Source organism: Eubalaena glacialis, chromosome 17, assembly GCF_028564815.1.
Source record: "Eubalaena glacialis isolate mEubGla1 chromosome 17, mEubGla1.1.hap2.+ XY, whole genome shotgun sequence".
Classification (NCBI taxonomy): domain Eukaryota; kingdom Metazoa; phylum Chordata; class Mammalia; order Artiodactyla; family Balaenidae; genus Eubalaena; species Eubalaena glacialis.
Window position 1 is genome coordinate 9979485 of NC_083732.1, and position 13751 is coordinate 9993235.

Here is a 13751-nt window from a genome sequence, read left to right on the forward strand (position 1 = left end):
TTTGTTTTGAGTTTAAAGAGATCTATTAGCAACGTGGAATCAAAGTTCAGATGAAAGGAAAGGACGAATTTTGCATTTGAGGGTCACTGGAATGACCATGAGAACTGTAATCACGAAGTAGTAATGATCTGGAGGAGAAACTGCAAAAACAAGTTTAAAAAACCAAGTAAAGGGTGAAATTCCAAGCCTTGGGGGACGTCAACGGCTGGGAATGGCTGGAGGAAGAGAGAATCTGGTTGGACCACAGGAGAACTGGCGCCACAATGTACAGAAGGGAGGGAAAGGCATCTGTGATGCTCTGCTCCTCACTTCTTTCTCTCTGATACTGTTTCCCTCTCTTTCTCTTTCTTTCTCCCTGTCATTTCTGCATTTAAGAAACTTTCCCTAACTGTTAAAAAAAAAGAGAATGTTACTAAGAGTTAAATGCAACAGAGAGGTTAGAAAGAAAAAAAGTCAGTAAATTTGCCAACAAAGAAATTATTGGTGACCTAAATAGCAGATTCCAAAAGCAGTAAAAACAAAAGACACATTGTAGATCCTGATACATTCATTCTATTCTATAAGATGAATTTCTCTTCCTTCTCCTGTCTTAGGGGGCATCAGAATAAGTGTTACTAGCATTTTTAGTGTTCATTACTTTTTTCATAGTTCCCTCAGATGGAAAACTAGTCCTTTTAATTCTAATTCAAGAAAAACACCAGAAGCAGCATAGGAGCTCCAATACAGAAATAACAATTTTGTTTTCCCATGGAATAATAAAAGTTATAGCTTCATTAACAGGGATCATTTTGGGGCTTCCCTGGTGGCACAGTGGTTAAGAATCCACCTACCAATGCAGGGGACACGGGTTCAAGCCCTGGTCTGGGAAGATCCCACATGTCACGGAGCAACTAAGCCCGTGCGCCACAACTACTGAGCCTGCGCTCTAGCACCCATGAGCCACAACTACTGAGCCCGCGTGCTGCAACTACCGAAGCCCGCATGCCTATAGCCCGTGCTCCACCACAAGAGAAGACACCGCAATGAGAAGCCCCCGCAATGAGAAGCCCGCGCACCGCAACGAAGAGTAGCCCCCGCTCGCCGCAACTAAAAGAAAGCCTGCGCAGCAACGAGGACACAATGCAGCCAAAAATAAATAAATTTATTTTTTTTAAAAAAAGGGATCTTTTAGGGAATAGAGGCAGGTTCCTCAGCTTATTGATCTCTGCAGAGTGCTGGGCACTTAGGAGATAGGTACATGTGTTGAATGAAAGAATAAATTAATACATGATTAAACCAGCTGGATCCACATGCTTGAAAAAAATGACTTTCATAAAGATGCACAAATTGCCCTCATACTTTTGGCACTTGACTTTTGCAAACGGAAGGCTCTACACCTGGATCTTTGATTATTACTTTTCCACTGATAAATAAATTCAAAAGTCTGGTTGACATAAATAAATTATGTAAATGATGTAAACTGCTACTGAGCAATTCTCCAACAAACCACATAAAGTCCACAGCAGAAAAAAAATTGCCTGCGGGTGAATATTCATTACCGAAAGGTACCTGTTTTGTACCACCACTAAAATAAATAAATATAAAAAGTTACAGCTTATTTTAACTCTGCTTTGTAACAGAGTAGGTTCCTCCTTAGATTTTTCGTGTACTTTCCAACAAAATTACAACCATATTTGTGCCACTTTTCTAGGGTTTCATGGCATCATTTCAACTCCTGCTCCCGACCATTCTAAGAGGTAACTATTGTTACCCCATTTTATTGGTAAGAAAACTAAACTGGAAGAAATTACACATTGGTTTCAGGGTAGTAACTACCGGGAGCAGAGTGGAGTCTGAAACTGACACTCGATACCGTGAATTTTACAGAAGAAGCTGCATTTAGTGGGAAATTAGCAGGGAGCGTCAGTGGAATTTTGAAAACATTAAAGTATTTGGGAAAACTATAAAAATAATTAAAGAATAAAAAACGTATCACATAGAGCAAAAATATAAGGAGGAATATTCACTTGTGAAAGATAAGATTCTATATATTCACAAGAATATATAGAACAGACAGAGGTTAACGGTTGTTTTAAACCGATGGGGTAAGTATAGTTCACTTGAGAGTGCAGGCTCCCCTGAGTTCAGCTCAAGTTCAAATTCTTGCTCTACCCCTTAATAACTGCGATTTAGGACAGTTACTTACTCGTTACATCTCAGTTTCTTCTAAAATGAGAAAATAATGAGATAATCCATGTAAACACTACTTACCAAAGTAGCTGGCACTCCCAAAGCTATTAGAATTCACAAAAATCACTAATTTGTTATAACTTCAAATACAAAAACTAGAATAATGAGAAACTTCATTAAAACTGAGGGACTTATCAAGGTTTCTTCATACACTAAAACTATAGGGCTTTCATATTTTAAATAAAGGAGTGTAAATTGAATTAACTGCCTCTGTGGAGGAAAGTGAAAAAACAGTTTCATACTCTAACTCTCCCTTTTTCCTTTCAAGTTGGCAGAAAAATAGGGCAAAGAGTTCACAGAAACTTGATTCCTATCCAGTAGATTTGGACACAGTCCTGCTAGCCAGCTCCTCCAGGACATGATGCAATGAAAACAATTCAGGAAAATAAATAATACAGGAAAAAAATATACAACACAGAGGCTGGAGGTAAATTTTATTTCATCTTCTATTTAGACATTACTTTTTTAAATTGGAGTAGAGTTGCTTTACAATGTTGTGTTAGTTTCTACTGTACAGCAAAGTGAATCAATTATACATATACATATATCCATTCTTTTTTAGATTTCCTTCCCATTTAGGTCACCACAGATAACAGTAGAGTTCCCTGTGCTATACAGTAGGTTCTCATTAGTTATCTATTTCATACATAGTAGACATTACTTTAAAAAAGTAACCAAAATGGGGACTACCCTGGTGGCACAGTGGTTAAGAATCCGCTTGCCAATGCAGGGGACATGGGTTCGAGCCCTGGTCTGGGAAGATCCCACATGCCGCGAAGCAACCAAGCCCATGCGCCACAACTACTGAGCCTGTGCTCTAGAGCCCGTGAGCCACAACTACTGAGCCCGTGCGCCACAACTACTGAGCCTGTGTGCCACAACTACTGAAGCCCGTGCGCCTAGAGCCCGTGCTCCACAACAAGAGAAGCCACCACAATGAGAAGCCCGCGCACCGCAACCAGAAAAAAGCCCGCACGCAGCAACGAAGACCCAACGCAGCCAAAAATAAAATAAATTAAAAAAAAATTTTTTTTAAAAGTAACCAAAATGAAATCTGTAAATCATACACTTTTGTTAGTTACCTATAAATGTTTAATGCCCCATTAGAGCTACACTTTTCACTGGACCTGAGATTGTGTGTTCATATCTAGTAGCTGCTGAGTAAGTATGAGGGCACCTTAGTAGCCATCTGATAAAAGAAAAGAAATAGGTAGGCTCCTATTTCATTACTAATGTCAAAATGAAGTCCAGTAGATCGACAACTCCAACATAAAAAAGAGAAGTCATAAATTAGTAGAGAAAATTTTGCAGAATGGAAGAGCTTATGAAACTAGAAGCAATCACAGAACAATCAAATCAATACATTTGATTACATAAAAACTTTAAAATTCTTCACAGAAAGAAAATAGCATTAACGATGTCAAAAGACGAACCGCAAACTAGTACAACAGCCTATTTTCTTTAATACATGAAGATATGAATAAAATGTTTTATATTTTATGTAAACAACGTGGAAGAAAATAGCAAAACAAGCAGTTAATTAGAAAGGAATTTTAAAATGTTAAATTTATGAAAGATGATTAACCTCACTTGTAATTAAATAAATGCATATTATAATAATAATGAGAACCAGTTCCTAGCAGGTTGACACACAGATCATAAAGTTTGGTGACACAGCATGGGTGATAATATGGGGAAAGACACCATTATGTATTGATAATATAGAAGTGATAAAATAAGTGCAAACACTTTGGAGGACAGTTGGTCTATTCATCAACACTGAAAATGCACATTGCCCTTCATCCAGCAATTGTGCAAGTTCAACTTATCCTATAAGGATTTTCCTATTTTTGTATTGACACAATGATAAAGACATACTAGAATACCCAGTTGGTGTGGAAGAAACCCTATTTGTCTTGGTTTCTGTGTTTTGTGAACTGCCAAGCAAATTGTAGAAATTCAAAAAATAATCATTGAATGAAGGAATGAACAGCATGCACGGCAGCATTGCCAATGTCTGATGACCACTCCTATGTCCAACACAGGAGACTGGTTAATACATTTTAATATAATAAATTGACACAATGCAATAGTACACAGCCCCCAAAAGAATAACACACATGCTGAAACAGATTCACCTTTATGATAAATTATGTTAAAAAGGCAAAATGTAAAACACATACACATGCCTGTGTGACTGTAGATCACACCTGGAAAGGTAAGAGGCAGGTAACAGTAACTGCCACTGGGTAGGAGGCTGGCAAGCTAAGGTCTGGGGTGAGGAATTTTTTCCCTTAGAAAGTTACTTTTAGGAACTTACTTTGCATTCTTTACTATTTACGGATTTTTTTTTTTTTTTTTACCGTCTGTACTTCTTACTTTTTCAATTAAAAATTAGCTACCAACAACAAAAATCCTCACACTGAGACAGCTGGGGCTCTGCACTATAATATTTCCTCTGCCTCCCAGCTGGCCGTGTGACACTGAGCGAGCCACCTGGAGAAAGGGCTAGATCAAGTTCAACTGCTGAGCGCTTCCTACGTGCCAGGCTCTGGGCTGGGTACATCCTGTTCCGTTAAACTGGTTAATGTTCAGTCCTGGAAACCAGTCATCGCGGGAGGCCCTTTCACCGTTATTTAACAGGTGAGGATGCTGAGTTCAAAGTGCCAGAACTCAAGGTCGTACCCCTCTTTCTGATTCCTATCTTCCCACCACGCTGCTCGCAACCAGCTGTGATGACACACCTGGAGCCACAAAAGAAGCGCCTCATCCCCTTCCTCCCACTCAAAACACTCTGCACTGCTTTCCCGTCTTGACACCTCAGTGTTACTATTAATAATACTCGTTTGCTAGGATTTGGCTTTAGATCTTCAGTTTTACCGGCAATTTCATTTCCCCCACCAAACGTCGAGTTACCTGCTAAGATGGAATAACTCCAGGCTTCCCACTTTTCAGCTGTCCTTTTCTTTGATCTCACCCGCTCTGCCGCGGAGAGTGAGGCATTTCCCCCAAACTTCATAGGTTCGGGAGACTCGTGCAGGGCAGAGTTCCAGCGCTTGGGGTCAACTGGGCCCTCTCCCTAGAAGGCTCCAGCTTTTCTCGAGGTTTCCCCGTCCCCACGACCCAGAGAAACGGGAAGGACCAGCGCGGGAATCCTCAGAGCTCCCGCTCCCGCCGCGCGGTGCGCTCGGGGCGCGTCCCCTCCGAGGTCCGGCCGGCGAGCCGGGCGTCGGCGAGGGTCCGGGCCCAGCCCCCGGGTGCGGCCCGGCGGGGAGAACCCCTTACCTGCCAGGCCAGGTCCAGATCGAAGTCCCGGGCGCGCAGGAACCGCAGCAGGAAGGCGTCGCTGAGCGGCCGCCGCGCCGGCCGAGCGCCCGCCTCCCCGGCCCGGCGCCGCAGCTCGGCCAGGCTGGGCTGCAGCAGCGGCGAGTGGTCGGGCAGCCCGTTGAGCTGCGCCCCAGCCGCCGGCCCCGGCCGCGCCTCCGCCATGCCCGCCGCCCCGCTCCCGCCGCGGCCCGGGCCCCGGGGAGAGCTCGGGCCCGCCTCCGCCCCTCCTCCGCGGGCCGCCCGCGCACGCCCCCCGCCCGCCCCGCCTGCAGGGGTGAGCCCGGCCGCTCCCTACGCGGAACCACGTGGCAGCCCCGACGTGCTCAGCGCTCTGCAAGCTCCAGGTCGGAGCCCCAGCCTTCCCAGTAAGGAAGGCACTGGTGTTCGACGTCAAGGGGAAAATGACAAAGTTTGTTTGCCTCAGCTGATTGTGATTGGTTGGAATGTTTTAAGAATAGTCTGGGGACTTCCCTGGTGTCCAGTGGTTAAGAATCCGCCTTCCAATGCACGGGATGTGGGTTCGATCCCTGGTTGGGGAACTAAGATCCCACATGCCGCAGGGCAACTAAGCCTTTGCGCCACAACTAGAGAGAAGCCTGCATGCGATGTAGAGCCCGCGCACCACAACAAAGACCTGATGCAGCCAAAATAAATGAATTAAAAAAAAAAAAAAAAGCCAAAAAAAAAAAAAGAAAAAAAAAAAAAAAAAGAATAGTCTGCTAGCGTACTTTGCTTTTTCCCCTCCCTCCCTCCCTCCCTCCCTCCCTCCCTCCCTTCCTTTCCTCCCTCCCTTCCTTTCCTCCCTCCCTTCCTTCCTTCCTTCCCTCCCTTCCTTTCCTTCCTCCCTCCCTCCCTCCCTCCCTCCCTCCCTCCCTTCCTTTCCTCCCTCCCTCCCTCCCTCCCTCCCTCCCTCCCTCCCTCCCTCCCTCCCTTCCTTCCTTCCTTCCTTCCCTCCCTCCCTCCCTCCCTCCCTTCCTTTCCTTCCTCCCTCCCTCCCTTCCTTCCTTCCCTCCTTGTCCTGGAGATGGAAGGAGCCTTAGAACCACCACTTCACGTCTCGGTGGCAGACTCGCCGCGGAGCCCTTCTCCCTACCCCTTCCATTAAGGCTTCACACTGACTCCTCACCTCAAACTGTGTTACAACAGTGGTTTCCAAAATACACATCCCAAAATGGCACCTTCACTGACTGACTGTTCTTCCCCTTCCTCCCAATCCAGGCAAAGTTTTCTCAGTTCTCGGCACTTTACTCTGTTAGTGACATATACCAATAAATGATTAGTAAGTGCCAAAAAAAATCTTTCTAAACGCTCTATACTTCCTCTGTTATGCTTCACCACCATGTCTAGTCCCTCAACAGAGAGTCCAGAGTCCTTATGTGACCTCATCTAAGTGATCCTGGGTAATGAAGACGGAGCACGAAAGTGATGTGGAAGGCAGAAAGGTCGTTAAATTGGTCTTTTCTTGATCTCTGCCCTATCCCAGAGTTGACCTGTTTCCCCAAGGGGGAACCCATGAGACGAATTATTATTGAATATATAGTATGCGACAGGTAAATACTAGAATCGCACAACTAAAACCAAATCTTTGCCTTTAAGATGTCCAGTGGGAGGTGGAGAGACTGCCATTTCATTCATGAAAAGAATAGTTATTGAGCAGCTTCTGTGTCCAGAACTTGTTCCAGGTACTGAGGGTCCACCAGCAAACAAAACAGACAAAACCCTCGTCTTGGGGGCTTTGATTCTCGTGGAGGGAGATAGACAAGGAATGAGATAAATAAGCAATAAAACAGAATATGAGAGGTGGTGATAAGTGCTCTGGGAAAACATAAAGCTGTGAAGAAGGATAGCACCTACAGTGATGTTTGAATCAACACCTGCAAGAGGTGAGGAGGCTGGACCAGGGATAGCCTGGACCAGGGATGGGGGGCGGGGTGGGGGGGGGCGTGGAGCAGGCTTGGGAAACCAGTGGAATAAATCATCAGAATCCAGTAAATAAGCTATGGTACTTACTTAAATGAGGGCTAGAAATTCCAAGCTTTGATTTTTACTTGGAGTGAGATGGAAAGCTATTGGAGTAAAGGCTTACAATTCAACATGAAAACTGTCATGAAAGAGGTAGAGAGAAAGTGCTGTAGAGAACACAGAGGAAGCCTTCCTGACTCTGCCTAGGGGATCTGGGAAGGCTTCATAAAGAGGGGACATTTGCTTGGGCTTAGTGGATGCATTGGGAAAGTATGCCAGGTCAGGGCGAGAGGGGGAGATCAGGAAGAAAGTATTAGTCAAAAGATGTAGACTGTGCAAAGCCTTACTTGGAGCTCTGGCTAATGAAAACTACAAGGGAAGCCAGTCTTCTCTAGTAGAAGAAAGAGTATATATAGCATATTTTCTTCTCTTTCAATTTTTTTAGACACATTTTTCTACTTGTTCTTAGTAATTAGCATCTGCTATTTTGAAATAGGGCAGAAAGTTTAGTGAGAGGGACTTCCCTGGCAGTCCAGTGGTTAAGACTCCATGCTCCCAATGAAGGGGGCGTGGGTTCAATCCCTGGTCGGGGAACTAAGATCCTGCAAGCCATTCAGAGTGACAAAAAAAAAAAAAAAAAAAAAAAAAAGTTCATTGAGAGGTCACGGACATAGCTATAGTATCATGGCTATAGCATCCTTTTTTGGAAGTGAGCTATATGGGGTGTGGAGTCCAATTTGGCTAGGTCTGCACTGGTAAAACTCTTATAAGATAAGCACAAAAGAATGTTTATTGATTGATTTTGATTGATAACCATTAAACTCAGTGAAAATGGAACCAACATGGAGCCCAGATGGCCGCGAGAGACGGCTCCTAATAGCCAAGAGGTACAGTGGTAGCGGGGCATATCTGTGACCAAAATGTGAAGCAGTTCCAGTGCCTACAGTTGGTACCATTGAAGAAAAAGGAAAAGAGAAAGAAAAATAGATGGAGAAGTGGTAGAGTAGACTACTACAGAAAATCTTGATTACTTTCTTTTTATAGATCTTTACTGGAGTATAATTGCTTCACAGTACTGTGTTAGTTTCTGTTGTACAACATAGTGAATCAGCCATACGCATATGTGTATCCCCATATCCCCTCCTTCTTTCGTCTCCCTCCCACCCTCCCTATCCCATCCCTCGAGGTGGTCACAAAGCACCAAGTGGATCTCCCTGTGCTATGTTGCTTCTTCCCACTAGCTATCTATTTTACATTTGGTAGTGTATATATGTCAATGCTACTCTCACTTCACCCCAGCTTCCCCCACCCCCCTCCGTGTCCTCAAGTCCATTCTCTATGTCTACATCTTTATTCCTGCCCTGACACTAGGTTCATCAGTACCATTTTTTTTTTTAGATTCCATATATATGTGTTAGCATACGGTATTTGTTTTTCTCTTTCTGACTTACTTCACTCTGTATACAAATAACTCAATTTCATTTTTTTTATGGATGAGTAATATTCCATTGTATATATGTGCCACATCTTCTTTATCCATTCATCTGTCAATGGACATTTAGGTTGCTTCCATGTCCTGGCTATTGTAAATAGTGCTGCAATGAACATTGGGGTGCATGTGTCTTTTTGAATTATGGTTTTCTCAGGGTATATGCCCCGTAGTGGGACTGCTGGGTCATATGGTAGTTCTATTTTTCGTTTTTTAAGGAACCTCCATACTGTTCTCCAAAGTGGTTGTATCAACTTACATTCCCACCAATAGTGCAAGAGGGTTCCCTTTTCACCACACCCTTTCCAGCATTTATTGTTTCTAGATTTTTTGATAATGGCCATTCTGACTAGTGTGAGGTGATACCTCATTGTAGTTTTGATTTGCAGTTCTCTAATAATTAGTGATGTTGAGCATCTTTTCATGTGTTTGTTGGCAATCTGTATATCTTCTTTGGAGAAATGCCTATTTAGGTCTTCTGCCCATTTTTGAATTGGGATGTTTGTTTTTCTGATATTGAGCTGCCTGAGCTGCTTGTATATTTTGAAGATTAATCCTTTGTCAGTTGCTTTGTTTGCAAATATTTTCTCCCATTCTGAGGGTTGTCTTTTCGTCTTGTTTATGGTTTCCTTTGCTTTGCAAAAGCTTTTAAGTTTCATTAGGTCCCATTTGTTTATTTTTGTTTTTATTTCCATTTCTCTAGGAGGTGGGTCAAAAAGGATCTTGCTGTGATTTATGTAATAGAGTGTTCATTGGCAGTCTTTTTGAGAGAAATCATTTAAACATCCTCCAGCAGCAGTAATTCATTTTACAAATAATTATAAAGTGCCTTCTGTGTGTAGGCACTGTACAAGGTCACATGAAACGTTACTTTGGAATCACTAAGCTAAAACAGCTTATTTCAAAACTTAAGTGACAGAGAATTGTTCAAGCTATTTTCCTTATCTAAAAAATGAAAGAATTGGGTTACATACTATCTCAGGTATAAACTTCATCTACCTAAAATTTGCTTTCTCTCCTGTAATATTTTCAGTGACAGCATCTATATGGCTAACATAATATCCATTGGGAAATGTAAAAATCTTTGTTGTGAAAGTGCTTCTATAAGGTAGAAAAGTAAAATGAACATAAGTAGTTACATCTACATAGCCCGTGGTATGTTTAATTAACACGATGAGAAGCTGCTTCTTCTAGTGGTCTCCCAGCCCCAGCCAGAAGGATGACAACAGCAGAATGACAATTGAGAAAGGAGTTTTATTTATTTATTTGTTTATTATTTTTTATAAATTTATATTTATTTTATTTTTGGCTGCGTTGGGTCTTTGTTGCTGCACGCGGGCTTTCTCTAGTTGCAGAGAGCAGGGGCTACTCTTCGTTGCAGTGTGCAGGCTTCTCATTGCAGTGGCTTCTCTTGTTGTGGAGCATGGGCTCTAGGCACGCAGGCTTCAGTAGTTGTGGCACTCAGGCTCAATAGTTGTGGCTCGCAGGCTCTAGAGCGCAGGCTCAGTAGTTGTGGCGCACGGGCTCAGTTGCTCTGTGGCATGTGGGATCTTCCCGGACCAGGGCTCGAACCCGTGTCCCCTGCGTTGGCAGGCGGATTCTTAACCACTGTGCCACCAGGGAAGTCCCGAGAAAGGAGTTTTATATGAAGGAAGCCATTTCCTGTCCTACAGTTATTATTTAACATCAGATTAAGAACAGGAAAAAAAAAAAAGCTAATTTGTCTTGTTTCATAGATAAATGTTAATACATAATATTCCTGTTACATGAAAATTATTTATATAGGTGGCCTCATTCTGGAAACAGGAATAAATGTCTGTATATGAAGTTTTTAGAAGGAACGAGGCAATCAGGCACCCACAGTCAGTTTACTTAATGGTGGCCTTTAGTACACTACCCAGCATTGTAAATAACCAAAAACCAACTCCAGAGAGTGTTTACTTAGCCTTGCCCTGTGACTTAGTTCTGGAAATCAGTTATGCAAATTAACCAAGTTCAAATAGTGCTTCAAATACTATTTGCTTCAGTTTGTACTACGTGAAATTGGAATTTTCATAATTCAAATGTTTCCAAAATGCATTTCTGTAAAACTTGATATTCATGCATCTCTAAGAAGCTTGCGTAAACTGTAATCAAAAAAAATAAAACAATGAAGTACTATTTTGAATGTATCTAGTTGGAATTGATTAAAAAGGAAGATGTAAATGATTGCTGATAAAGGCATTAGGAAATCAACCTAAGTTTCTGGTGGGATGGTAAACTGGCACAACCTCTCCAGATCGTTTGGCAATCCACATTCCTGAAAAAAAAATGCCTTGAAAAATGCCTTGGGGAAAAAAAGAAAAAAAAAAAGAGGACATGCAGTTCAACCCAGAGACTTATTCTGAGGAAATAATTGCTTAAGAGTACAAAGATCTAAAAGAATGTTCATTTTGAGGGTGGTGAACTCCAAGATTTCTCACTAAATATTTAAAAGTTAAAGCCCCAAGGCTCTGCTGTGGGGTCCCTCTAACTGGACGTAACAAATGGGAGAGGAGGCATCCTCCTGGCTCCGGCCCCAGGCGGGCTGGCTGTGCTGTGCTATCCATGAGAGGCTGGGACCGTGGCAAGGAGAATGTGCCCAGAGCACACCTGGGGGTTGGGTACCAGACGCTCAGGCAGAGTGCTTGAAGCAGCGATTGTCTGGTTGAGCCAATAGAGACACAGTGAGGGCAGCTGCCCCTGATCTGTGAGTGTGTGTAATACCTGCCTGGGCCTCTCTGAAATACCTGCTTGGAGGAAGGACTTTTTGCGGGAAGGGAAGATTCAGGTATTAATATGATATGACCTAATTTTTATCTAAAAACAGGGCAGAGTTGGAGACAACTGGCAATCACAGATTTAACATTTTTGGATTCGACTGTCTCTCATTCAGTAAACAGTTGAGCACCTACTATGTGCCAGAAAATCTTCTAGACTCTAGGGCCACAAATGTTGGGGATCTGTCATTCTCCTTTTAGAAACTGACTCTAAATTAACAGTATATTAAATTGCTTTTTGTTGTAGATAGATCACATTACCCAGACACGGAATTTGAAAAAAACTTTTAAGCTAATAGAAATAGTAACAGTTTGAAAATTCCAAATCCTGCTATTGACCAATATTATTCTGAAAAAATATATGTAAATATAATATCATTTATTCAAGTTTTGAATATTTTATTTTTCCTATGGACACAGGTAGTACATGCCTTGAACATTAGAAAATAATCTAAGAATTCAAATTTATTGCCCCCAAAATTGATATTTTTAAAATGAAAATACTTATGATCAGAACTGAGCAGAAGATTTATGAACATATTATCACAGTTTCAAATTATGATTCTTGTGTATTCTAATATTTACTATATGATGATCAATGTGATGAATGACGCTTGTGTTTCATTTCAGGACAAACCTTATATAGGCTGTCGAATATACTTTAAAAACTGCAATCCCATACCTTTCTTTATAGGCCTTAATTTTTTTTCAGTATATATATATTTTTGGCCACGCTGCGTGGCTTGTGGGATCTCAGTTCCCCGACGAGGGATTGAACCCGGGTCACGGCAGTGAAAGCCCAGAATCCTAACCACTAGGCCACCAGGGAACTCCCTTTATAGGCCTTCATTTTGAGGAAATTTAGAGCTACACTCAATGTCTAATTCAAAAATAAGCTCATTTCAGGTCTTTTGTTATATATACCTAGATTTTCTTCAGACAATTATATCTCTTTTGGTTTTTTAAAAATGTCCTGTCTAGTTTTGCATCATAGTTAACTTACTCTGTGCCTCACTAGGCAATGTGGGAAAGACCACTGGTACCAGGACCACCCTGATCCGTGTTCTCTTTGGACATGGGAGCAGTTAGACCACATCTCCCAGGACACCTCCTCTTGAGTTGGGTGAAACATGACTGAATTCTGGCCAGTGGAATTTAAGCAGGTGTGATGAGTGATGTCAGGGACCAGTCAGGAAAACGGACATTAGGCATTTCAAATATAGGTAACTTAATGCAGATTATTCCTTGCACGACTGTTGGAAAAACTGAGAGAGTAAAAAAAAGAATGAAGTAACATAACGTACAGTATGATGACTATGGTTAACACTGCTGTGTGGTATATTTGAAAGTTGCTAAGAGAATAGATCCTAAGAGTTCTCATCACAAGGGAAAAAAATATTTCCTTTTTTCATTTGTGTCTATATGAGATGTTTAAACCTACTGTGGTAATTGTTACATAACATATGTAAGTCAAGTCATTATGCTGTACGCCTTAAACTTATACAGTGCTCTATGTCAATCATATCTCAATAAAACTAGAAAAAAATTTACATAGAAAAAAAATCCAGAAATTAGTAACTGCAGGAAGCACCTACCACCCCTAAAACTGGAGGAATAAAGGCACTAGGTGGTGTCACCACAGACCAGAACTATGGGGACGTGCCACCTCGGCTGGTTCTCAGAGGAGGAGTCCTCTGCCTGGTGCTGGATCCACTGAGGAGCCGAGGTGGTGGCACGTGCAGTGCTGGATCACAGGGAAGGGGCCCTTCGCAGGTGTCAGGGCCGTGGAGTGGGGTCTGAGGGCTGATGCTGAGAATGAAGAGGAGGCTTTGCCCGGTGGGTGATGGTGCCACTGAAGACACTCTTCTACAGCTGACTGCTGCTGCTGCAGGGATACTGATACGACGGAGAACAAGGGAGTCTCTCTTCCTCTACCCCCATCTGCC

The 13751-nt window shown here is 42.5% G+C and overlaps 1 protein-coding gene across 2 annotated transcripts in view; it reads right to left on the minus strand.

Moving 5' to 3' along the window:
• TTPA (alpha tocopherol transfer protein) overlaps positions 1-5718 on the minus strand; it is a 17942-nt gene extending 12224 nt beyond the window's left edge. For both annotated transcript variants that reach the window (XM_061171455.1, XM_061171456.1), the window contains exon 1: positions 5515-5718. In XM_061171455.1, coding sequence (XP_061027438.1) covers positions 5515-5718 — 204 coding nt within the window. The remainder of the gene's footprint in view (positions 1-5514) is intronic.
• Positions 5719-13751: the final 8033 nt, after the last annotated feature.